Source organism: Argentina anserina, chromosome 1 (genome assembly GCF_933775445.1).
Source record: "Argentina anserina chromosome 1, drPotAnse1.1, whole genome shotgun sequence".
Lineage (NCBI taxonomy): Eukaryota > Viridiplantae > Streptophyta > Magnoliopsida > Rosales > Rosaceae > Argentina > Argentina anserina.
Genome location: NC_065872.1, coordinates 8,866,367 through 8,894,189, shown reverse-complemented (window position 1 = coordinate 8,894,189; position 27,823 = coordinate 8,866,367). Strand labels below are relative to the sequence as shown.

Sequence of the window (27,823 nt, the reverse complement as noted above, 5' to 3'; positions counted from 1 at the left end):
ACGACTTGGAGAAAACTGGAAAACCATGTCAAAATAACTCAAAACCGGGTAAAATTTGGACTGGGAAAACGTGGCAGTAAAAACTGCTGGAAATAGGCCAGAAAAATGACGAGAAACGACGAAACAATCATCGGAAAAACTCACCGGAAACCGGCGGCACTGATTGCCTGAAAACCGGCCGGCGGCGGCCGGAACTGGCCGGAATGGAGGCCGAAACTATCCGGTATGGAGACCGGAACTTCAAGTCCGACAGGGGACGCCGTTAGGAACCGGTGACGGTGCCGGAAACACCGCAATATGGCCGGAAGGCGGCGAAGACGCCGGAAAACGTTCCGGAAACGCCAGAACAGTAACCGGGAAAAACGACGTCAATTTTGACGTTCCGAGGTCCGTTTTCCAAATTTTAAGGTCCAAAATCATAATGTAGTGCTATTGGGGTCCCATGTAACCCAAAAACGGCCAATTTAAAAACCACTTAAGTTGCAAACGTTGACCATGCATGCTAAGCCAAGGCAAATAAAATTCTCACGAGTCCATCTTGTAAACAAGAAATATGAGAAATTTTATTGAATATGACAATGTTTAATACAACACAAACAAGCTTCCAATTCCAATAGACGACTTAAGCTAAAGTCGACCAATAATCATGGCAATGCCAATGTCATACTTGAAAAATAGTAAGCAGAAGACATAGTCAAAATAGATTAACTAATCAAAAGTCTGTAGCAACAAAATCTTGCATATCGGATTGGGCGGAACCTTAGCCTGAGGCTAAAAATGAGCTTACTTGAGAATTGAAGAATGTTACGTTTCCATCTCCAAAATGCCCTCAAGAAATAGATACATGTGCCAAAAATGACATGTGTTTCTCGGATGTGGAGCATGCTTCAAGGTCAACTCTGGTAAGACAACGTCATAGACGTTTATTGAATCACTTTAAGTGTGTCCCATAGAATGTGTTATTTTTGGGATCTTTTGTCAGTAAATAGTGCTGTTTCAGAGTAATGAATTTCAACTCAAATAAATGAGTATGTAGACCTTGAGATTATCGTTTATAGACATGAGTTTTAAAAAACTCAAACATTCAAATAACAGTCATGAGGACGACGCATCCATAAGAAACGAGGGCTGTATATGTTCGAATAATCGAAACTATTCAAGTATGTAACCGGAATTAGAAAGAGTTGTGATGTATATGGTCACAAAATAATCAATGCATATCGGCGATTCTCATGATCGCACCCAAAACAGCGGTGTACTCAGACAACCACACGAAATCGATTTCTTCCCTTTAAATAATAACGTGACTCCCCCAGGACCGTCACACGAAAAACGACCAAAAGGAGAATCATATCCCTCTTTGGTCTCATCGGCGTAATAAGAAGGCCGGAAAAGAAGAAATGAAAAAGGCTAATAGCGCCCGATAATTTATATATATATATGTTCAAAAGCAACAACTTTAAAAAAAACATACTTGTTGGTCTGTCAAATAGACTGCTTTAAAATCTTGGGAGGATACGATCGAAATCGTATGTAGATAACAAAAGTATCGTCCATCTCGGCATGAATGTCATCACCATAGTACGACGAGCAATGATTTTACCTATACGAGCACGTGAAATATTGTTAAAAATAAAAAACGTGCCAATGAACATTTAAATAATGAAATAGGAAAAAAGGAAAAGAAAATATAGTATGAAGCCCAAAGGGCTAATGTGCTCGGCAGGCCATAGGCCAAAAAGGGTAGAGATGACGGGAGTAGCGTCTCTTGAGCGAAGAGTTTGGTTGTGCAGTTCGCGTTTCTTGCGTAGATATGTGGGAGGAGAAATTTTGAATCCTTTGATGCAGGGTCTTGCGGGGCAAAAAGATGTTTTTTCGGAACAAATGTGGAGGAGACCCTGCGGGGCTGCGTGCGTGTGTGCAGGGTCTGCGATGCGGGGGCTGCAGGGCAAGGCTGCATGCGTGCGTGTAGGGGCAGTGAGCAGAGGCTGCAGGGCAGCAGGGGGGTAGCAGCCGGGGGGGCTGCGCCAACGAGAAGATGCCGGAGGCCGGAGACGACGGCGGCCGGCGGTGGAGAAGAGAAAAAATTTCTAGGGCTCTAAAAGTTCAAAGTTTTAGGGCAAAAGTGCGTGGTAACGTGTTTCAGGATGAAATAGTTGTGTATTATTGAATGATATGGGGGGCCTATGTATAGGCATTTCAAAACCACAATCACGTAGGATTCTGAGTCTTAATCTATTACGAAGATGCTAATCTATCTCCTAACAAGAAACCTATTAGGCTAAGACACACAAAATGGTAGAATAGTAATTCTCTCGGAACATAATTCAATTATTAGTCTTTCTAATTTTGTAATACCTCATATTTAAAAACTATTACATTGGTACCTCAAATTTTTATTTGAAGTTAATTTTAGTTAATTATTCTAATTAACACCGTTAGTGACTTTATTTTCCACCAATTTTTATGGGCATTTTCATCACTTTATTTCCCTCCGATGTCAATTTCTATTTAAAAAAAACAAGTTGATTAGTTCATATCATTTAATTATAAAATTAATGAGCATCCTTAATTTATCACAACTATTATAAGCAAGTTAAGGTTTGCAATTACAAAATACATCAGCATATATTTCATATTGTATGTGTACATCAACCAACAAACATATTATTATAATAATATTCTCAAAAACTCTATCATAAGCATTTAAATGTTTCAAAAGAAAAATAAAATGTCTATATAACAATTGGTTTTACTTTTGACTTTGTAGAAAATGTTGGCTATAAACTAAGTGAAATCAGTAGAAAATAAAGTGAGGAAAATGTCTTTAAAATTAGTGGGAAATGAAGCAACTAATGATGTTAATTGACAGAAATAACTAAAATTAGTCTGAAATATAAAGAATGATTAAAAATTTGGGTACCGGTTCTTGAATTCTACATAATAGAAAACCAGCCGACGTCCCAGCTAGCGCGTCCACGTAAAACGATGAGTAAGCCGACACCATCTGATATCCCAACACGTGTCACAATTTCAAGGAACTCGAAACCCCAATAAAACCGGACCACCTCATCCCACATTTCTCAGCAAGCAAAACCAAAACAAACCATCTCGACCATCTTCACCAATCTCTGAGATATCATTGGAGCTGTGACAATGGCGAGCAAGGAAGGAGGAGCAGGAGAGAAGAAGCCGGCGGCTGATCAGGGAAGCGATGCCAAGCTAGAGCAGGCAATGAAGGACAGCCCTTACCTCCAGTACGATAACTTGGAGGATTACAAGCGCCAGGGGTATGGAACAGAGGGACATCAACAAGTTCAGCCGGGTCGGGGCGCCGGATCCACCGAGGGTCCGACGGAGTCCGGCGCAAGTGCCGCCTCCAAGGAGGATGTTTCCGCCACTGAAACTATTAACCGCCAAGGCGTTAATTGATTCGGTTTCTTTGTCATTTGTATGAATGCGAGGCATTTGTGTTGTTGTTAATGTACTGGTATTGTAATGCTCTGCTTAACAAAGAGTTTCTACATTTGATTTCGTTGAGTATGTTAATTTCTGTTTATTGATAGGGAGATTATGTTGTTCATGTATTGAATGATCGATGTAAAGCACCCGCTGCATCCCCACCATATATCGTTCATGGATTTATCACTTTATGAATCGAGTTTGTTTTTGAATCACCTTCTTTTGTGAATCTTTAAAGCTGGAGAGGGGTACGTGGATTCATGAATTCATGTTCTCAAGCAACTAATTGTATTTGTACGTTCTTGTTTTTGTTGTTAAATTTTCCGAGTACTTTGTACACCCTAGCTACGTAATTGATCAGTTGCAACCAGTGGCGCTCCTCTTCCGAGTTAAATTTCCTGGTTTTAACCATTTTGGTAGCTAGCTGCTCTAAAATTACGTTGCTGTGAATCCTGTGATATCTGAACTTACGTATATGTACGGCTGACTGCTGCTGACGGACTTAGAAGAGGTTGAAACTTGATCGAGAACCATCACTGGTTTGAAAGTGCATGTTGTTGGTGTTGGCTTTCTCTTCACGGGCTTTGGCCCAAGTTATTATAATCTTATGTGGTCATGTGAGCTGCATGTGCTGGGTTAATAGCACAACTTGGAGGCACATATATAATTATATATTGCCTTGAGGAGCAGCCGCACGGATGAGTTCGAACAAAGAGGAAGAGAAACATAATTGCAGCTATATATTTAAATACTCTTATTGTATTTTCTTTTGGTGGCAATGACGTAGCTATATAAATTTAAAGCTCTCATAGCTTAGTTGTTGGGCTGTTATATATTGTAATTGAAAAGTATTACTCTTTTTCTCTATCGATTCAAGAGAAAATTAATAGGTTTTAGTGTATTGGGTTTTTGTGAAGTGTTACTATTAACTAGTTGTTTGTTTCTCATATTTGATCACAGTGGAATATTAGCCGGTTCTGAAAATGAACGTAGCTCAATTACATTGATTGAGTGACCTATGAATCTTGTGTTTTTGTGTTTTATTTATTTATTATTTCATATTTGTTTCAGGATGAAATAATTGTGTATTATTGAATGATATGGGGGCCTATATATATGCATTACAAAACCACAATCCCGTAGGATTCGGAGTCCTAATCTATTACGGAGATGCTAATCTATCTCCTAACAGGAAACCTATTAGGCTAAGACACACATAAGGGTAGAATAGTAATTCTCCCGGAACACTCCCCCTTGTGTCGCATGCCTAGGTTGCATGGTGCACACATCGTTGCCTCGGTAAAAACCTTGTCAAGCAAAATAAAAACCTCTTGGGTAAAAACAAAAGCTTGATCTAAGGGAAAAAGAGCACAACGCACCGTCTACATTTGATAGCATCATGTGAGGTAGACTCCCCCTGAAGTCTACGAAACAACTCCCCCTGATTAGTGCCATAATCATGGAGTACAAAGAACAACGTATACAACGTTCATTACATGCTTCTCAAACGTAGTCTTGGGCTAATGATTAATCATTAATCTAGCCACACATCCTTAGATCATTCATGCTATACTTAGCCAAACTTAGATCTTAGGAAACAAGATTGCATAACAACTCAAAACAAGAGTTTGCAATGAAAATCAGATTCTCGGGTAGAATGACATTCACTCACTTAAACGGCCATAACTTCTTCGTCAAAATAGGTATCAGCGAACCGTAAAATGTTCTGAAAAGTAGACACCCGTGTATTTCCAGTGACATAAGGTTCACAACCTCATCCGATCGGAGCAGTTCACAATGCTCTGTCGAAGTTGACTGACTTGCAAATTTCCGGATAGGACTGTCCTACTTTGCTAAAACGGCCATAACTCACTCAATATGATAGCTATGAATGAATGGTTGATGTCCATGGAAAGTAGACACATAGGCCTTTCCAACGGTACCAATTTCACCATATTTCATCGAGCGAGCTGTCTTGTAGGTCTCGTTGAAGTTGACCTACGAAACTGGACAGATTCTGATTTGTCACATTTAATGTGTCTTTCGCGAAAAGAATGGGGGAATGAACCAATGAAGGACTGATTTTGGTCCAAGACGGAACCGTACGCATCCTCTACGTTACCAGTGTCGACTGCTACACCAAGGCGTACGTTGATGTTGCTGGAGCTACTGGCGGCGTTGGTGTGGATAGGATTTGTGTTGGTTCACTAAGTGTAGAACTAAACCCATGTCAAAGAAGCAATGCAAGTCCAATGACAATGCATAGGCGCATAGCTAATCACGTCACAATGAAAGCAATAGTGTCCCAACAACACTAACATGTATGAATGTATAGCTCATTGAATCTCCTGGCCGGTATGGAGGCCGTAACTTCAGGTCCGACAGGGAACGCCGTCCGGAACCGGATGGCGGTGCCGGAAACGCCGGCAAATGGCCAGAAGGCAGCGAATACGCCGGTAAAACGTCGGAAAACGTTCCGGAAACGCCGGAACAGTAACCGGAAAAAACGACGTCAATTTTGACGTTCCGAGGTCCGTTTTCCAAATTTCAAAGTCCAAAATCACAATGTAGTGCTATTGGGGTCCCATGTAACCCAAAAGAGGTCAATTTAAAAACCACGTGAGTTGCAACGTTGACCATGCATGCTAAGCCAAGGCAAATAAAATTCTCACGAGTCAATCTTGTAAACAAGAAATACGAGAGATTTTATAGAATATGCCAATATTTAATACAACACAAACAAGCTTCCAATTCTAATAGACGACTTAAGCTAAAGTCGAGCAATAATCATGGCAATGCCAACGTCATACTTGAAAAATAGTAAGCAGAAAACATAGTCAAAATAGATTGACTAATCAAAAGTCCGTAGCAACAAAATCTTGCATATCGGATTGGGCGGAGCCTTAGCCTGAGGCTCAAAAATGTGCTTACTTGAGAATGGAAGAATGTTACGTTTCCATCTCCAAAATTCCCTCAAGAAATAGATACAGGTGCCAAAAATGGCATGTGTTTCTTTGATGTGGAGTATACATCAAGGTCAACTCTGATAATACAACGTCATAGACGTTCATTAAATCACTTTAAGTGTGTCCCATAAAATTCTTTATTTTTGGGATCTTTTGTCAGCAAATAGTGCTGCATCAGAGTAATGAATCAACTCAAATAAATGAGTACGTAGACCTTGGGATTATCGTTTATAGACATGAGTTTAAGAAAACTCAAACATTCAAATAACAGTCGCGATGGCGACGCATCCATAAGAAACGAGGGTTGTATAGGTTTCGAATAATCGAAATATTCAAGTATGTAACCGGAATTAGAAGGGTTGTGATGTATATGGTCACAAAATAATCGATGCATATCGGCGATTCTCATGATCGCACCCAAAACAGCGGTGCACTCAGGCGACCACACGAAATCGATATCTTCCTTTTTAAATAATAACGTGACTCCCCCAGGACCGTCACACGAAAAACGTCGACCAAGAGGGGAATCATATCCCTCTTTGGTCTCATCGGCGTTATAAGAAAGGCCGGAAAAGAAGACATGAAAAAGGCTAATAGCGCCCGATAATTTATATATATATCTACAAAAGCAGCAACTTTAAGAAAAACATACTTGTTGGTCTGCCAAATAGACCGCATATAAGTAAATTGCTCTGCAAATCGATCGGCATGCATGAAGTTGCTTGTTGAATTCATTTTCGATCTTCGTCCGATGACATAAAAATCTTGGGAGGATACGATCGGAATCGTATGTAGATGGCAAAAGTATCGTCCATCTCGGCATGAATGTCATCACCATAGTACGACGAGTAATCACTTTTCCTATGCAAGCACGCGAAACAGAGTTAGAAAACGAAAACGTGCAAATAAATGATTTAATAAGCAATAGGAAAAGAAAAAGGAAAAAAGAGAAATAGTTTAAAGGCCCAAAAGGGTAGAGAAGACGGGAGTAACTTCTCTTGAGCGAAGAGTTTGCTTGTGCAGTTCGCGTTCATTGCGTATATATGCGGGAGGAGCAATTTTGAATCCTCTGATGCGGGGTTTGTCGGGGCAAAAAGATGTTTTTGCGGAGCGAATGCGGAGGATACCCTGCGGGGCTGCGGAGGCTGCGTGCAGGGGGCAGCAGGGGGGTCGCAGGGGCAGCAGGGGGGGGGTCGCAAGGGCTGCAGGGCAGGGCAGCGTGCGGGGCTGCGATGGCAGCGTGCAGGGGCAGCGCGCGGGGCTGCGGGGGCAGCGTGCAGGGGCTGCGCGCGGGGCAGCGTGCAGGGGCTGCGCGCGGGGCTGCGGGGGCAGCGTGCAGGGGCTGCGGGGGCAGCGTGCAGGGGCTGCGCGCGGGGCTGCGGGGGCAGCGTGCAGGGGCTGCGCGCGTGCATGCAGGGGCTGCGCGCGTGCATGCAGGGGCTGCGCGCGGGGCTGCGGGGGCAGCACGCAGGGGCTGCGCGCGGGGCTGCAGGGGCAGCATGCAGGGGCTGCGCGCAGGGGTTGCGGGGCTGCGTGCAGGGCTTGCGCGCAGGGGCTGCGGTGCGGCGGCAGCGATGCGGCGGCTGCAGGAGGTGCGCCGGCGAGGAGATGCCGGAGCTTGGAATCGACGGCGGCCGGCGGAGGAGAGAGAGAGAGAAAAAAAATAGGGCTTTAAAAGTTCAGGGTTTTAGAGCAACGTGCTGATAACGTGTTTCAGGATGAAATAATTGTGTATTATTGAATGATATGGGGGCCTATATATAGGCATTACAAAACCACAATCCCGTAGGATTCGGAGTCCTAATCTATTACGGAGATGCTAATCTATCTCCTAACAGGAAACCTATTAGGCTAAGACACACATAAGGGTAGAATAATAATTCTCCCGGAACAATATCAATATTGTTATTTGTTTACGCTTCCGCACAACACATGCGCACTAAAATTACAACCCAGGTCTTTAGGTAATAATGGGATTAATTACTCAAAATTTTACGATCTGAATAGCAAAACTGGCTGGACCGCACCGGAAAAAATAGTGCGGTCACCGAACCGAACAGGGGATGAAGAAATTTCAACCAACCGCCCGGAATCGTTTTCAAACGGTGCGAACGCAGTTTGATGCTTGCAATCGACTGAATGAAACTGCACCTGTCCGTTTAAATAGGTGTCAAATTGTGAGTGGGTGCAAATAGGTTTCATGTGAACCTGAGTGCGTTAGATTAGGTGCCCCTATGTGTATGTATAATCACAATAACCCTAGCATAATAGTCACTTTTTCTCTCAACCCACCCACCGCCGCACTATCTCCTCTAGCCTTTCTCGTCGCCCATTTCTTAAATATCAGACATATCGATGTCTCATTTTCCTCTAATATTTTCTAGTCTCACTCATCTTAGTCATCTATGATCTCTCATCTCTCTTCACCCATCTATTCTATGGATTTTGTGGTCCGATCAAAAACTAATGAAGGTTTATGATTTATAAAATAATGATTATAAATCTTATTGAATCAATTACTCCATGAATGAGTTTGGTTGTTTGATTGTCTGATCGATCCAAATTTACTAGATTGAGTAGATTCAATATGGAAAAAAAGGTGTGATGATGTTTATTAGTTTCAGTAATCACCCGTAACCAAGCCGGCCCAAACCGAATTTTTCGGCCAAGACTTGTCAAAATTAGTTTTCGGTGTCAAAATTACCCAAATTGAGCAAAGCAGGTCAAAAGCGGATATGGGCCAAATATGGATCGACCCGAGCCGCACCCAACCCTACTTCCTCTTGCATTGTTTTTCTCATTCTTTGAAACTATAGATGATTGAAACATAGTATGCCGATGACAACCTCGAGCTAGGTGAACGAAGATAGGGAGTGAACTAGCTACCTATGATGCACCAATATGGGTACGGTACACGGATACGGGTACGACATGATACAGGGATACGATTTTTCTAGTATGTAGTGTTTTATATATGTTTTGTAAAAATTAATTTAATATATATATATATATAAATTCTAGAATTTAATGAAAACCGAGCGATTAAAAATTTAGAACACCTAAATCTCATCAATTATATCTTGGGCTAATATGGGTGTGGCAGTGGCTTCTCATATATGTCGATATTAAATTACACGTCACCACAAGCGAAAAAATGTTCTCATAATATATTTCCGACGCTCGGTTTTGTTTAGCGAATTTCTAAAGTTTCACTTTGTTTTAAAATATTTTTCTAAATTATTTTTTAGTCTTGGGTTACCCAAAACCAACTACGAGAATCCCAAGTCTTATCTCTTTTTAGCCCGAGCCCAAACTTTCAGCCCAAAATCCACTTATTTAAGGCCAAGATGGCCACATCATCACTTCCTCTTCTTCTCTTCTACGGCAAAACACACACACACATACATATATATATATATATATATAGAGAGAGAGAGAGAGAGAGAGAGAGTGAGTGCGCGCGCGTGTGTGTGTCTCACTTCTCTCTCCCACCGAATCACTGTCACTGTCTTCAACACTGCCTAGCCCCGCTGCCAAGGAAAGTCTGAATTCCCACCACCACCTATATCTCAATCTCTGCTTTCCAACCATACACTTGTTCTTGTTTTCTCCAAATCAGAGAATGAAGCAGAGTGGAGCTTCCATGGCTCTGACGATCTTATATGGCCATGACTGGTAAGATTAATTTATTTTTCTTCCTCTCGATTCAATTCTACCCTCAATTCCATTAATTGATGCTTAACTTGAGTTTCCTTTCACCACCGATGTGTCACCGTCGTTGTTCTCCTTCCTTCTCGGCATCAATTTGGAGTTACAGTAAACTCAATTTATCCTTTAAGGTGAGCCCAGTTCTACTCTTCCATCTGCAATTTGAAATTTCCTTTCATTAGCTTTGGGAAGAGTCTGAAACGTATCCAAATCGTGTCTAGACCGTATTCGCTGAGTTGACTTTGCACTACATAGTTATGATACATTTTTCGTTCATGGACACGTGTATATGGCGTATTCAGACCATATCAGTATCCAACACAGATACGATACAGACATACCCAAATTTTCCCGTATCCATGCCTCATAGCTAGCTGCTTGAAAACAGAAACAAAAGACCCATTTACATCTCTTTCGATCTTTCACTATTATCTTTATATCTTTATATATAGCTATATATGCTTGCAAATATATATTTTTCTACTTTGACCTTTGATGTACGTAAATATGTGTCTTTCGCCAATCAAATACACTAAGACAGTGTATATATGCCTACTAATTAATTAGAAAGGTGATATATAGGCTACTAGAGCTTAAGCTTTGATGTTCTTAGCAGTAGTGATACTTTTGCATTGTACGTAATAAGCTTTTTTTTTTTTCTTCGATGAATGCGTTGTAACAAGTTCAAATTAAAACCTAATACTAATTGGTGCAGCTTGAGACTACTAACGTAAAGAAATAAACTCTTCACTTGAGTTGGGCATGCAATCCACTTGGAGTTGGATATATCGTGATACAGAGTAAAGACAAACTGACCCAGTTAGTGGCCGCCGGCCGAAGCCACAAAGGCCAGAGTCAGTAGTAACAGTACCTTTCTTCACTCCCAAACAAGGAAAAGAGACACTATTCAATTGGGTAGCCTGCCCTGCCCTTTATTTCTCCTTAAATTTCACTATTATTTCCTTCTTTAATTTGCTTTTTCGGCACTCCATCTGCTTTTATTTTTTTCTTCCTTTCTATATAGTTCCACATGTCTCCCTTCTCCTCCTTCTAGCTTCCCTATGATAGCTGATCCTCTCTCTCTCTCTCTCTCTCTCTCTCTCTCTCTCTTTCTCATTTAAAATCATCCACCACTCAGATTCTGAAAATCTCAGCATCTTTGTCCTCATTTCTTGAATCAACACATTATATAAGAAAACCAGCCTCTTAAAGCAGTAGAGCTAGAAATGTCAACAGACTCATCATCATCCTTCGAGCAATTAGAGGATGAAGATGTTTCACTCTCCGATCTTCCCCACAATTATGTCCAACCAGAGCAAAACCACTCTGTCAGTACTAAACCTGTTGATAGTAGCAAAGTCATCGACACAGAAGAAGAATTTGACTTTTGCTCATCCATGCGCGGCAGCTCTTTCTCGGCGGATACAAAAATGTGCGCTGCGGATGATCTCTTTTTCAAGGGCCAGATTCTACCCCTGCGACTCTCTGTCAGCTCGGACAGCGGGTTTACCAAGCAGAACCCGGCACGACACTTGTCTGTGGAGTCGGGTTCTTCTGAGTACACGGACCGGCACATGTCAGGTTTCAAAAGCATTATCGAGGGCAGTAGTAGCTGCAGCAGTACAAGAATGAGTCCCAACTCGTCAAGAAGCAACAGCAACAGTAGCCGTTCCACTGCTACAACAACGAGCACTAGCATTGCGAAATCGAAACCAAGAGTAGTGTCTGTTCGAAACCAATTCTACACGCACCCCAGCCCGAGACCCCAGATTCAAATTTCAAATGGGGCACGACTTGAAAAGGTAGGCAGCCGGCCGAGCAAGAAATCGTCATCGATCTGGGACTTTTTCCGATTGGGACTGGTAAGAACACCTGAGCAAGACCTTCGTAAGGTACTTCGTAGTAATAGTGATCGTGTTAATAGCACAAGAATTAGTGTCAGTCGCAATAGTAGCGTTAATAGCAACAATAGTACTACTTTTAGCAACAACAACAACAACCCTACTACTAGTACAATTGCCAACGGTACCATCAACGACGGTGAAAAGAACAGTGTCACTAAAACTACTGCAGCATTGATCTCGGAGACGAAGAGTCGGCAGAGAGTTTTTAGCGGTTGTAAGTGCTCATTCGAAGCTGTGGCATCCAATGCCGTTGTCCCGAAAAGTAATGTCGATAAGGAAAGCGAATCTAAACATGAGAAGAAAGCCGATAAAGTATCGCCCGACGTGAAGATGAAGATGAAGAAGAAGAAGAGCGGTGGTAAGCAAAAGCAGCTAAAGCAAGACATGTCGCATCAGAGAACGTATGAATGGCTAAAGGGGCTTTAAACATCGATCGCATGCAAACTTGGATCATCTTCTAATTCCCTTTGAATTGATAGATGTTGTATATAGATGATGTCTTAATCATTATCAGCTGATAGTAGTATCTAGTAGTGGACTTCAGACCAATATGATCTCGCATGCTCTGCAGCTGCTTTATTTCACTATCATTTTGTTTTTTCCTTTATTTTTTATATTTGGTTTCTCTTTAGTTTGAAATGTTAGTAACCTTAATACACATGTATTGAAGTTTGAATTTCAAAGTTAGGGCTAGCTCCATTATCAAGGACTAGTGATAATTAGTGTCTTTCCTAGTTAAGAGGAAACAAGAAAGAGGTGTCGATGCTCTTGGATGCGATATGGTAAATTGTTGGATTAATTAGTTATTACAAATTAGTCTCTTGTCCAAAAAGAGTAGGATATGTTTGTACGTTCTTGAACTGTGTCTTTATTCACACCTATGAGCTTAATTAATGAAGTTAATCTTCCCACAAAAACATCATATAAGAATCAGAGACCATAAATGAAATTAACGAGATATTTATTAAGTGAATTAGTTATGCTCTTTATTTTTTGTCTGATAATTTATCAAAATAAAATGATAAGTGCAACATAACAACCATAAATGATAGTTATGTTATTTATTTATTGTCTGATAATTTATCATAATTCGTAACCAAGTGAAATTTCACAAAATAAGTCTACATATATGAACACATAAAGTAAATATGTACTCATATGTTGTGGTATAAACCGTATAAAAATAGGATGCTAGCTCATCACAACTAGTTTGAAGTTTTTAGTATAAATAACCAAGAGTGGAGCTTGAAGCAGCACGGGCTGCGGTGGTGATAGTGCTTGGCATAGTATTGTGATTGTCATGATTAAAGTGTGAATGTGTTGTTGAAGCTTTAAATTTGGTGGGTATATGTTGTATGTGACTGTGGGGTGTAAGAAGCAAGAAATATATGGCAAATATATCAAATCGTAACGTGACTGTCACAGGGGCACGCAAAGGGAGAAAGAGACATGCGACAATGTTTATCTAATGGAAGATGGAAAAGCTTAGGGCTACTGTTGAAGCTTCCAACAAAGTTTTAATGAGAGAATGCGATATATGGTGGTTGAAAATATCTATGGCAATCGAACAGGTTCGTTGTTAGGAACAATTCTAGGAGATAGAACTGAATAAGTTCTAGTCAGGTGTTTCTTTAGCTTTTATTTTAATTTCAATATTTCTTCAATTCCGACAATAGCGGATTCAGGATTTAAAACTCGGGAGAACTTTAATTTTTTTCCTTAACGACTAAAATGATATAAATTTGTAGCGCATAAAATATTTAACTATAATATATTAGTTGTATAACTTGTTGATGTGAAAATAACAATTCATTCATAATTACCATAAGTTTAGTCGATTGTAAAAAAAAATTTAGAATTGATCAAAGAGCTTAATCAAAATTAATACCTAATGTAAATAAAATAGATTAATTACATGTTGAAAAAATTAATCAAGATTTGAAGTAAATGGAAAAATAGACATAAAATTGCATTTGTTGGAATTTGATCTTGAGTGGGTTTGATATTAACAAAATTTCAAAACCAAACATACAAAACTACCATATGAACATATAACATATAACATATAACATATACTTAAATAATTATTTCCCACATTCTTGGAGGGACTTGAGTCCCCCCACATACCCCCTAGATCCGCGCCTTAATTCCGATGACATATATGTTAATATGTATGTATTATATATGTAGGCAAAACTTTAGTTGAAAAGTTGATAGCTCGCTTATTAAAGGATTTATCTGAGGAGTGGACTCATAACATCCTACACGTGAAAAAGAAACCGTGTCACTTGACTAAATGATATAAGAGACATGGACCTCAACATTGCATTTTATTTGGGCAAATTAGAAAATAGTAACATCTCTCATCATGAATTAGAAAAATGTCACAATTTATTTCCCTATAATACAAAGGTTATCTCATTTAATTAGAAATTAGACTGGCGGCTAAATTTGGATTTGGAGATGAAATTCTACTATGGGCACCCAAGCAATTTCTCTGATACACGTCGGTTTCCACTCCTCCCTTCTCAATCCTAGATCGGACCCTTGGCCTCCCATGTCAAGGCTTCTCTGATCACATGAGCACCATCACCCATGTCAACATCTTCCTGTAAACACCACCACTCAAACCACGTACTTGCCACATGAATCCTTCAATGACTTGGCAGCCTTTCTCAGACAAAGCTCGAGCTTCTATATCGCTCTACTCTGGTGACAGTTCTCCAACTTCGGCGGTCACCCTGAACTCATTGGAGATGATATCTGATGGGAGACGCGCTACCGGCATGCCAACTCAGAGACTACACCAGAATGGAAGTGCAGACCACCCACACCTACCATAACGTCATCAAAACCTAATTTAAGATCCAAATTTGGATCTGAAGTAAGCCATCAAACCAGATCCAACGGTGGATTAGCAGCAGATTAGCGTCAGATCTCAATGTTTCACTCCAATGGCTTAGACAATGAGTGTGGCGGAGATGCCGATCTGGGTTTGTAGGGGGTGGAGCACAATGGTACTGAGGAGTTCTCAAATCTTGGATTTTCTTGATGAAAGTCAGTTTTTAGACAATGGCATATTGTAATTTTTAACAGCTATAAGGGCAACAGTTTAATGTGTTTTAAAAACTGACTTCTTTCTAATTTTAAAATCTTATTTGACTGTTTTATAAATACATGTATGAAATGTGACTTTTTTTAAGAAGCTCTTATTAAACTATTTGAATTAAAATACATTATAACAAATAAAATAATATGAACAGTCAAACCATGTTAATATTCATTTCTCTAGTTTAGTTTGGTTTTTGAGTACTAGTTTTTCTCTAGTTCTTGTAATTCCTTAATTGGTTCTTTTTTCTTTGTAATGCTTGCTTTTGTGGGTGTGGCTTTGTCATAGTACGTCCACCCTCCCTTGTATTCAATTATTTCGTATCAAGTAGCTCACTTACTATAAAAAAAATCCTCCTAATTTCTTTAACGATATTAGCTTGTAAAAATTTACTTTGTAGTTACCTATGTTATAACTAGACATTTTCGATGATGCAAATGGTCGTCTGAGTTCAGTCTTCCTGATCCCATTTTATGGGCATGGAAGAAAACAATCTTGGACGGGCTCTTCCCATGTTGTGAACTTGGAACTTGTTTGAGGATTTTAAATGTCAAACATTTTATTTTCTTGCGGACGGATATATTTAATTTATTATAATAGAAAATAACAAAACTAGGAAACTTATCCATTAACGAAATGAACAGTTGACATCTTTAGTGTAGTCATTTTCTCTTGCGAGATCCGTAAAAACGTGCACTGAATGATCGAGAAGGCATATCCACAGTTCTTACAACCCGGTCTTACAACCACAAAGTCCAACTAAGTATCCCTTAACCACCGAAAGTTAAAAGACATAACAAAGAGGGAGTTGCTCTCGGTACGGCCAAGCAGATGGTCTCTTTCTGGCCGGATTCGTATTTGGTCTCTACCTTCCAACAAAAAAAGGAAAGAACAACTTATCATAACGATAAGTGATTGTCCGGTTAGAACTTGAAAACGTCGGTAGTTTCATGTTTGGGCTGATCTAGCTAGCTTCGGTCTTACTATGAACCCTGCCTAGTATGGCTGGACTCGGTGCCAACGGTTCAGTTTATGAGCACTAACCGAAAACTAACACCAAATCTTTGGTTTCATGTTTTTCAAAACCGAAATAAAAATATATATATAAAAACCGTGGTTTCGATTAACCTATAATTCGGTTCGGATTTGGTTTCGTTTCGGTTACAAAACATAATATTTTATTGACCTTTTGTACTTGACTAATGAAAATAAAAGGATTAAAAGTGAAGGAGTAAGCTACAACTTCAATACTTCAATTAAGTTACATTTACCAAATAAAAAATTCATAACTCAAATATTAAATAAACAAACACATTGTATTTTGCTGAAACACAACAAGTTAACCAAAATAAACATTAAACATCTTGAGCTTCTTCACCAGACGTCCAGACTTGTCTTAACATGAGAGCTAGTTGATAAAACCCCTAAGCATTACATTAGATATTTGCATTCATGATTGTACACATACAAAAATCAAAATCACATATTACTTTGTACAAAATCACATATCTCTGCATGTATATATTTCTTACCAAATCTATTCTTTGCATAAGCACCCGATTATATATGTTCACCGAATACAAGCTATAACCTTACCTCTCAATTCTCAGTTTGGTTTGGTTTTCACCGGTTTTCTGAAAGCATATAACCGATAACCGGCACCAATTGCTCGGTTCGGTTCGGTTTCTAGCACCGACGCGGCAGTTTCATCCGGTTTCGGGTTTTCGGCTTCTGTGCGATTCGGTTATGGCCGGTTTTTGTTTTTTTCGGTGTCATAAAGTCCAGCCCTACTGCCTAGCTCTAAGCTAATACAATCGTACTGCAATGTTGAGCGGTTTTTCTACTATCTAGCGCCGTGTTAAGTAGTAAGTCGACAAAAGTTACATGATGGTATTTTTGAGTGGCGGTTATTCATCATGCGTTGATCAACTATACTCTCAAGTTTTAATTGTGTCACCATGAGGTGAACTCGTCGTGGTTTAAATTTTACATGCATCAGATTATCTCACAGTCAATGTTGACTGCTCTGCACTTCTGCATATTATCGAAATGACGAAGAACACAAAACAAAATGTGATCAAATTTCTTATGAATAGAGGTACAACCATATAATTAAAATGAGGGGGAACCGCTAACAAATCTTCTATAATGCAGACTGATAATGCCACCTCCTGAATGGGGTGATCTCCGACTTAATCTCTTCATGCTCCGGTCACCGGACCAGTGGTCAGAGACCTGGAAGACCCAAATGGCAGAAATGCCGATCATGCAACCCCTCTGCTTGCTCAGGTATCGCCATTAACACTACCCACGGTGGCTCGCCTTCAGAGATAGATACAATGTACTGGCACACATTCCCACATCGAGAGAATGGTCATACACATTTCCCAGTGCACCTATAAATAGGCTGCCAAAACCACCTAAAAAGTAACATATTCCTAAGTTCTTAACTCTCGAACTTATTCCGTTCCAGATATTAACTTAAGATTCGGAGTGTCTAAGTTCAGCACACCGCTGACCCTTTAATTTTGACTTGTTGCGTGTAAGTCCCACTGAGCAGACACACCAGAATACAATGGTATGAGAAACTCGATCCCCCGGATTTAATTCCTGTAACATAGACCTACTGTGAGAATATCATTTGCATTACTGGAAGTCTGAAACATATATGATTCTCTATCCAATGTGATTGAAGACATAAATCAAATTAAACAAAAGAAGCGATGATAAACGAGGCAGAAAATGGAATAAAATAAAACTGGTTTTTGGCGTACATGCAGGAACATAAGTTCAACAGATGAGCCAAACGATCTTGTTTCAATTAGAGTCTAGAGAAGTTAGATTTTCATAGAAGGAGGAATGTGTTCACACCGGGAGGATGATACCAAACTTGTGCAAAGTTGCAATAGTAGTCAAAATTGCGTGATTTTCCGAATGGACGTCACATTTGATACCTTACTGAAAGAGATTTTGCTTACTTTTGTTAAGTCATCTTTCTAACAACATGGTTATTAATCCACACCAAAATTCTTGCCAATTTTTTTTAGATATATATGCAATATATACTTATATATATATGTCAGAATTTTTACCATTTGAATTCTCTCCTCCAATAAAACTAATTATTAATGCATAGAAACAATTACTAAGGCTTTTGAATTTAAATGAATGAATGAGTAGTTCAACATTATATTATTATTTTGTACTAAAGGGCACCATTTTTGTACCGTCTTAGGTCTTGAAATCTAAGATCGGGCCCTGGCACGATGATTTTGAATCCTAATCTGTCTCACTTATTTCATACTACTTACAGACATAGATATCACATTCGATTGATTGAGGTAATATAAATTTAAGGATTTTACAGAATGCGTTCATGACCAAGCTAGCTAGTGATTTGGATAATTATCCCACATATTTTTCTTAACATAAAATTTGGAGACCTATAACAACTTTTGGTTCAACACATGGCTCAGCCTTAGCGCAGTGGGTGGTTATTAGATTCTTAAAATCGACATATATAGTGAACTTTTAGATAGTGATATGCATGTTGTACGTGATAATGTCTAAAACGTTCACTATATACGTCGATTTTATACCATGCATATTTCTAATAACTACAATAGCATGATATGAAAAAAAATACGGCAAATTTGTAACAAGTGATTTGTAATTACATGTGCTAAGCGTCGTTTGTAAGTTAACTTCACAAGACAAATTGTGAAAGCAAAATGGATGTGTAATGAGTATGACCGTGTCTATTGTGCAAAACTAGAGGTCTTAATAGCAATAATTATATCCAACAACAAGAATCATATTGATTTTTTATTTTCAGACTACAACAAGAGAATCAAATTAGTTTCTTTCTCTCACAATCTCACCAAAATTCGTTATGGATCATTGGTTGAAGTATTTGTCAATGACCCAAAAAATGAAGACTCCTCCATGATCTTATCCCCAGAAAATCAAATGATCTCCTGTCTCTCCCGACGTACTGAGTTGCAATTCCACTGTATATCTAATCCCCATTCCTCCCCACATTCCTTGTCACTCCTACTGACCTAGACTTTGTTTCCCATTCCCGTTTTAAACAATTGGATTCTTTCCCTTTCCTCTCTGCCTATCTATGACAAAGCACTACATGAGTTTTCTCCGTCACCCAACTCCATTTGTAAGGGACTGAGATCCTCTCCTAAAGAGTATCTCCTAATATTACATAATAAAAAGATCTTAACCATCCATTGCTAATAAACGGCCAAGATTACTCCTAACTTTCTTTACTCCCAACTTCCTTTCTTTTTTGCAGACCATCATTGGTCTCTCTCTTCCATCCTCAATACCTCCCAGTAAAATAAACCCAGATCTCCGGCCTCCTCTCTCTCCCTCTCTTATCAAAGGTTGGCCCTTGAATGCTTCTCCCTCATTATGGAAATTTCAATGTCAAGGCAAAAGATTATAACTTTAAACCCAAAACTTCAAAATAGGGTAATCCAGTGAGCTCATAGAATTGAGATTAAAAGATCGATTTTCAGATCAATTGCTTTGTTTCAAGTTGGGAAGAATCAGTAAAATATAATCTTTACCCAGAAAACAAGTGATGTCAAAATAATCTCAGGTTAATAGAAGAATTTCTATATGTTGAGATCGAGTTGCTCTAGGGCCATATAGATTTCTAATTACAATGTCAAGTCAACTGAAGATTTTATGTGTCAAGTTAATTGAAGATTTGTTGGTCTTACTGGTTAAGGACGAGAGATAGAGAGATTTGAGAGTAAGTCTCTCGTGGATGAGATAGATAAAAAGAGACAGAGTAATAGGTGATAAAGTTATGTACGAGAATCCTGACCATCAAATAAGAATGAATGGCCAAGATCATCTTATTAGGTGATATTAGGAGAGGATTCTTAGGAGAGGATCCCGGTCCATTTGTAAGACCTCTTAAAATCTAAACTATTCGTCACTAATCTCTATAATTATAAAGCGATTATGAGAGTATCACTAAATTGTGAACTGACAAATTTATCATTATATCATTTATTTCTTACAAAAAACATAAGAGCCGTAAAGTAAAAGACAAAATAAATATATAAATAAAATTTAAAAATAATTGTGAAAAATATTATAATAAGAAGTTACAATTAAAATTAACTTCCTCTAAAATGATTAAACATCAAACAAAGTCTTCGTGTTTAAAAAAAAATTATATAGAATTTACGGAGAATCTCTCCATCCACTTCACACGGAATCCACACGTCCCTCTTTCTATCTCTCTCTTGGTTCCAAATTCTTGAACTACCAAACCAAAACCCACGTCTACTTTTCCTCTATATCTCTCTCTCCCACAACCAGATTTTCAGAACCAAAGTCTGTATCTTTGTGAGTCAAAACCAAACAAAACAGAGTGACCCAGAACCAAAGATTGAGACTTTAGGACTGATAAGGCAGAAGCAGAGAAACCCAATATTGGAAATGATGTTGGAGATGTGTAGGAGGCCATTGGAGAAATGCTTTGGAGGCGGAGATGATGAGCTACTATGGCACATGGACTTGAAGCCTCACTCTTCTGGGGAGTACTCTATTGCTGTTGTTCAAGCTAACTCAGCTTTGGAAGATCAGGCACAGGTGCTCACTTCTTCTTCTGCCACGTATGTTGGGGTTTATGATGGACATGGCGGTCCTGAAGCTTCTAGATTCATCACTCAGAGGCTCTTCCCCTTTATTCAGAGTAAGTAGAAGTACCCTTGTTCATGTTTTTGCATTATACTATGTAGATTTTTGTAGGTATTGAATTCTGAGGTGTTTTGTTATTATTATATTTTATTTAGTTCAGGTTTGATCAGCAAACAATCAGATTCAGATGTGTGTGTTTTGATTTTTGTTGAAGCTTGCAACTTTATTGAACCAAAAAGATGAGTTTTGTACTTCTGCTGAATTTTGAGTTTGGTTTTACTATTTGTTCAGAGTTTTCGAATGAGCTAGGTGGACTATCAGAGGATGTGATTAGAAAAGCGTTTGATGCTACTGAGGAGGAGTTCATGGACTTGGTCAAGCAGTCATGGCGTGTACGTCCAAGGATTGCTTCTGTTGGTTCATGTTGTTTGGTTGGCGCAATTACGAATGATGTCTTGTATGTGGCTAATCTTGGGGATTCTAGGGCGGTTCTTGGCCGGAGACCAATAGATGGATCGACTGTGGTGGCGGAGAGGTTGTCTACTGATCACAATGTTGGAGTGGACGAAGTGAGGAAGGAGGTGAAGGATCTTCATCCTGATGATTCACACATTGTGGTTTATACTCGTGGCGTTTGGAGAATTAAGGGCATTATTCAGGTATGAGATGTAGTTTCACTTACATTGACTTTGTGATGAGTATTCATTAGCTTTACTGGTTTTGAGTTCTTAGGACCAATTGAATGAGTAAATGATATATCATATTGGTTTTATCTCTTACTTTTTATAATTTTAAAATGTGGATGGTTGGTCTGGTCGTGTTATGAATTAGAAGTTTTTCATCATTGAATAAGAACTTGGAGGAATTTGTCGGCAACTGCTAATTTAGACTGTGATATGAGCATTGTGAGTATGAGTGGCTTATACTATGCATTTTGTGATTGTCAGTGCATGAAGAGGAGATTAATTTTAAGATAATGCTATGATACTTGTCAGTCTCTTCTCATGATTTCTATTCTTGCCGCCTTACACCATGCTGTTCCAAAGCATGAACATCATCCTGTAAAGATGTAATCATACTCCGCTTGGGTGCATTGATTGAATATTTTTCAACAACGAGATCTTTGTAACCATTTTTTCCCCTAAAATCCATGATGGAAAAGTCCACCTTGAAATGTGGATATGGTATACTTCCTCTGTCCAGTTGATGACTATCCATCTTCGGCCACTTTCTAGGCAGCTATAATTCAACTACTTTATGCATACAGTTGTGGTCTTCATGGAATTCACATGAAAAACTGATAATAGGTTGTGACTAGTCAGTATCATTGAGCTGATATAGCATGTGATCTTTTTGGAGTGCACTAGCATAAGCAATTTGAGTGCCACGACAGGTTTCAGGCTCATTTGGGAAGCAGACATAAAGTCACATGAATATAATGTTACGTATCGCCTTTCTCTGAAACTTTTAGTTGCTGGGTAACTTCAATGATTCTAGAAATGTTTGTGGAAATAAATGAGTTAATGTTGGACTGAGTTGCTATCTTTTTGTTTGTACTGGTCCTGTGTATGGTCTAATGAAATGTTGACGTTGTAGGTCTCTAGATCAATCGGAGATGTCTACTTGAAGAAACCTGAGTTTAACAGAGATCCACTCTTCCACTTCGGTATGCCTGTTCCTTTAAAGAGGCCTGTAATGACAGCTGTACCCTCAATATTGGTTAGAAAGTTGCAACCCCAGGATATGTTTTTGATATTTGCAACAGATGGTCTGTGGGAGCATTTGAGTGATGAAGCAGTTGTTAAAATCGTCTCTAAAAATCCTAGAGTTGTAAGTATTGCCTCATTATGTTCAGAACTTTCCTTGAGATCTCTGTTGCAATATTAATAGCAAAAGTTGCAAGTATATCAAAAAATTCAAGAATTGTAACTGGTAAGATATTAATAGTTGATTAATTTTGATGCCAGGGAATAGCAAAGCGACTGGTAAGAACTGCTATTGAGGAGGCTGCAAGAAAAAGAGAAATGAGATATGATGATATAAAGAAACTTGAAAAGGGCGCGAGGCGCCATTTCCACGATGATATTACTGTAATTGTGATATTCCTGGATCATCCACAAACTTCCCGAAATGCTACTGATAACAGCCCTTTTACTTGCACTAGTGTTCCTGTTGATATCTTTTCAAATAATGATGATGAAGGAGTTGGCTTGCTTAATACATTTCCCTGAGAAAACCAGTCGCCCGTGAATATACAATTTTTTTGTTTGTAAGTTGAGAACTTAAAAACATAGGTTCATTTGTGGAAGAAGGCTGGAGTCTCCTGATTTTACACGAATGTTTACTGTACATAGATTCGTAAATGAGAGATGGCAGCATAGAAGGCGCTGTTGATTTCTCAGCTCTGAGCTTTGATCTCAACTTCAGCTTTCTCCGGTCAGTATATAATTTGTTTCAAATGATGTATATCCTGGGATGTTCATATCAAGCTTATGTTACACCAGATAGGATCATATAATCATTATTTTCCATGAAAATGAGCTTCAGCATCAATCATTTCAACTGTATCAAGCTGCTTCTAGTGTTTGTTTGTTTGTTTGACGTTCAGATACCTAGAACTGTGATGCTCTTTTTACAATAAAATTTATGTGACCCTAACTAGTGTAAAGGGAAAGTTTTTCTTCCTTCCTGCGCAATTGTCATTTTAATTCCCAGGTTAACTGCTACCTTTAAGGTGCAAGCGACTGCATTTCTGATTCTTACACTCGATAGCTTCAGCTCTCGGCGAGGACAACCCATGCCAGCACCGCTTAACGAAACCATCGATCACCTGTCTACAAGATCCTGATAATCTCACTAGTCATCCTAATCTGGCTTACTTGGATATATGAAAGCTTCAAAGGGAACATCATGTGCATCATTGCTTCCTCAATTCATTTGCATGTGAAGAAGAACCACAAACTTCGAACCCAAGAAACAGAAAAAATGAGATGCAATCTGTTATTCTCAGATGTCCTTAATCACAAAGATATTATAAGATCTCCTTGCTTTCAATTAAAACAGAAAGAAAATCGCAGCATTAGTGCAATACACAACACCACCCCAATAATGGAGGCGGCCGAGTATGACTGTATGATTCTCTGATCCACTGAGTAGCAAAAACAGAGCCCCACGTGTTCATCAGATTTTTACACAAAAATCTCTGAGGTGTGGCAATGAGTCGGAGTTGCCACACAAGCAAGGAAGCCGTGGGTTTCCCAAAATTCCCACGTTGCCTGGGCTGTGGTCGGAAAATGTGCAACCGGCATTGATGGAGTCCGTTGGCGGTTTCACTGGAGGGCAGTAGCAGTAGCCATCATCGATCGGTCTCGCTCTAAATTATTACGACTTTGGTTTGGTTGGCGACGCGTCAAAAGTGCCAAGTGGCTGTTCACCTCCTACCAATAATTGTGTAATGACTATAGCGGTTGGCTAGCTACTTGCCTCTACTTGCAGATTGGTTAGTACGATATGCTTTAATTCAACTTCACACTGTGCAAGTAAGATCATCATCATTTACTAGTCTGGCAAAACAGAAGACGATCGTCTTTTTACTAGAGTTGGCGTTTGGTTTACGGGCAACCGTCTTTCAGGTCTAGTTGTGCGGCCAGCCGGACCGGACTCCCTCGCGATTGTATGTGAATACACGAGTTTTCCTCTCCTTTCTTTTCTCGCATAGACACGTAAATATGAACAATGATCGACGAGTCTCGACACGTATAATGGACACATGTTATTTCGAATCGTATTAACTCCTATCTTAACTAACATTAGAGAGAAATGTTTTACCACTAAACCATATCGAATGTTACTTAACGATCATTTTTTACTAAATTAATTTGCGGGAAAGATAATCTTTACCAAGATAAACGGCGCCATCTAAATCACAGTCACTCAAGTGGTGCATACATGATAGTCAAATGGATGGGTTCCCTCTAGTGTACGTACGTGTATAAATACGCCAAAGACAAAAAAGAATACGTACTATCGGTTGCAGCGGTCTACAGTAAGCTTTCCTGCACCAACCACCACCCAATCTCCTCCCTAAACTAGCTCGATCAGGGCATTCTTATATGCGGTGCCAGTTCTTCCCCGTCGAACCAAAACCCTTCACCAAAGAACACATCACCCGACACATCACATATCCATAGAGTCATAGAGAATTAACGAAATGGGAATAGTTGGAGACGCTCACAACGTTCGGGTTCTCGGGTCGGGTCAGCAGATCATAGTCCTTGCCCACGGCTTCGGGACCGACCAGTCGGTCTGGAAGCACCTTGTTCCTCACTTGGTCGACGACTACCGACTTGTTATGTACGACAACATGGGAGCCGGTACGACCAACCCTGACTACTTCGATTTCGAGCGCTACTCCACGCTCGAGGGCTACGCGTACGACTTACTCGCCATCCTCGAGGAGTTTCAGGTCGAGAGTTGCATCTTTGTGGGACACTCTGTTTCCGCCATGATTGGCGCCGTCGCCGCCGTCCTCAGGCCGGAGCTTTTCACCAAGCTTGTTATGATCGCCGCTTCACCAAGGTAGAAACTAGCTGGATCTGTATGTTATGGTTGTTAGTTAGTTAATTAAGTGTGATTATTAATTAAGTCAATTAGTATAGAATTTGGAAGGACTGGGGCAAAGCCAGTTTGTTTATCTTGGTATTGAAGTTTAGATTAGTATATTGGCTAGCTACTCTCAGAATCTCAATCATTTTTATTCTAGATTACTAGGTCTTTTGTGGATTTTTGTGGTGCTGAATAGTACTTTGAAAGTTGAAACTCTGTTGATTGATGGTATTGAATAAATAAAGCTGCTAATTACTCGAGGTTTGATTGGCTATAAAAACTTTAACATGAATCAGGCTGCTAATTAAAGCATGATCTTGCATTAGTAGTAGTTCTTGTTACTAATTAACTGAAAAACAATATTCACGAATTCTTATTCGAAAATTTGGCTAATTTTTTTAGTAAAAGTAAATCTTCTTGCGTTCAGTGTGTTTGTTGCATTATTGGATATTATAGGATATTGAACAAGATACATTGTGATGGATTTATAATTCAACTGCCTTTTGTTTTGAAATTCAAACTCCGAAGCATAATAGAATTTAATTGGTTGACTCCGAAATGCTATAAAAAATTTGTTGTTAGCTATGTAATATTAGTTTGATTTGATGTATTTGAGTTTAACCATGATCTTGACCGTCTCAACACAATTGAACTATATACAGTATGATTCTAAGCATTAGTCTAAGTGCTCCAAAACACTTGGTAGCTAGTATTATTAGTAACTTCCTTAATTATGTCTCCCTTTTAGGTATCTGAACGACGAGGGCTACTACGGAGGGTTCGAGCAAGAAGATCTAGAGCAACTCTTCGAAGCCATCCGCGCAAACTACAAGGCCTGGTGCTCCGGCTTCGCACCACTCGCCGTGGGCGGCGACATGGACTCGGTGGCCGTCCAGGAGTTCAGCCGAACCCTATTCAACATGCGGCCAGACATAGCCCTCAGCGTGGCACAGACCATATTCCAAAGCGACATGAGACAGGTCATCAGCATGGTGAGGGCGCCTTGCCACATACTCCAGAGTGTCAAAGACTTGGCCGTGCCGGTCGTGGTGTCGGAGTATCTGCACCAGAATTTGGGGGCTGAGTCAATCGTGGAGGTGATGTCGTCGGATGGGCATCTTCCCCAGCTGAGCTCGCCGGAAATTGTGATACCAGTGCTGCTCCGACACATTAGACATGATATTTCGGCGAAGTGATCGAAAGTTGATTGTTATGCGCTTTAATATTTTGTGTAAATTAGGAGGGGTGGTAATTAGGTGGTCTGGGGTTAATTGATTTTCGTTTTGTGTGAAAAGTGATTTGAGGTCCCTTGTTGGATATGGTATTCAAAGTGAATCGATTCACATGGACAACGTCACTGGAAGTCGCTGTGCCACGCCTCACTGTTTATTTTTCGAGCAATTTTCAAACAAATTAATGACATTCCATATGCGATTGAACTAATAAAAAGTATTTCTCAAACCAATAATACGTACACATTTATTTGATTTTTACCAAATTATGGCGAAAAAGAGTCGATAATCAAGAACCGGACAACAACAATTTCTTCAGTCCAAGATTTTGATCTCTTTTAGTTTGCTTACAAACGACTTATGTTGTGCGTTTTTAGTTGAGTTTTAATTGTGATGTTGTAAAATTGGTCTAACGCACTTTCATTACTTTCGTATATTGATGTTGCCATTTATTAAGCTTGTCGTTAAATTATCCAAATTTATATCTATATTATTATTACTATATAAAGCTGGTATCCTCTAAAATCACTAAAATATGTTTTGCATAGAATACCATTTTTTAGACTTAATTACGTAAAAAGATTATGTGTTATAAAAATCAAAATAGATGTAACCACAAATATAATATATTTTTTTTCATCATTACACAATAACCAAATGTGTTAATTTAGCATCGCACGTGTACGAGTCTAGTACTCAACACACATGTACGAATTAACATATAAATTAGTTAAAGGGAGAATTTGTTTTCCGACTTTTCCCTCATGTATATAAAACAAAAAAATGACTTTAGTTAGTCATAAAGATCGTGAATTCGATATTTGTCTACGATCTTTATTTATAGGGATGAATCTAACTTTAAAACTGTAATACCACATCATTTAGGCAACCATTTTGCCCTTACTTTTACTGTCTTCCCCAATATATTTTGTTTATTCCATGTTGCACAAATCTTAGGCTTAAGATCGTGGATTAGTTCAGTATGAGCAAGGAGTGTATTGATTCTCGCTTCCAGCAATTTGTGTACGATCTCCAAACTTTTGTTATAATATCGTATCCTCAATTGGCACAGACTTGGGTCTTGAAGCCCAACGTCCCCAATATAATTGGATACAAAGCCCACAGGTGTGGGCGGAATGCTGTACTCGTCAGTCTACTCAGTTGATG

General features: G+C 39.3%; 4 protein-coding genes across 4 annotated transcripts; all 4 read left to right on the top strand.

The window, feature by feature from the left end:
• The first annotated feature begins 3,090 nt into the window (after positions 1–3,090).
• LOC126795958 (uncharacterized) lies at positions 3,091–3,549 on the top strand. Its single transcript, XM_050522689.1, has one exon. The coding sequence runs from the start codon at positions 3,157–3,159 to the stop codon at positions 3,430–3,432; it is 276 nt and encodes a 91-aa protein (XP_050378646.1). The 5' UTR covers positions 3,091–3,156; the 3' UTR covers positions 3,433–3,549.
• Positions 3,550–11,270: 7,721 nt separating this feature from the next.
• Positions 11,271–12,748, top strand: LOC126795613 (probable membrane-associated kinase regulator 1). Its single transcript, XM_050522421.1, has one exon. The coding sequence runs from the start codon at positions 11,363–11,365 to the stop codon at positions 12,464–12,466; it is 1,104 nt and encodes a 367-aa protein (XP_050378378.1). The 5' UTR covers positions 11,271–11,362; the 3' UTR covers positions 12,467–12,748.
• Positions 12,749–20,452: 7,704 nt separating this feature from the next.
• On the top strand, positions 20,453–23,479 carry LOC126791431 (probable protein phosphatase 2C 78). Its single transcript, XM_050517921.1, has 4 exons — positions 20,453–20,874; positions 21,111–21,478; positions 22,416–22,649; positions 22,787–23,479. Exons 1-4 carry the CDS (start codon positions 20,619–20,621, stop codon positions 23,048–23,050), a joined length of 1,122 nt encoding a protein of 373 aa, XP_050373878.1. The 5' UTR covers positions 20,453–20,618; the 3' UTR covers positions 23,051–23,479.
• A 1,499-nt stretch (positions 23,480–24,978) lies between these two features.
• LOC126794914 (probable esterase KAI2) lies at positions 24,979–26,741 on the top strand. Its single transcript, XM_050521714.1, has 2 exons — positions 24,979–25,397; positions 26,173–26,741. Exons 1-2 carry the CDS (start codon positions 25,030–25,032, stop codon positions 26,618–26,620), a joined length of 816 nt encoding a protein of 271 aa, XP_050377671.1. The 5' UTR covers positions 24,979–25,029; the 3' UTR covers positions 26,621–26,741.
• Positions 26,742–27,823: the final 1,082 nt, after the last annotated feature.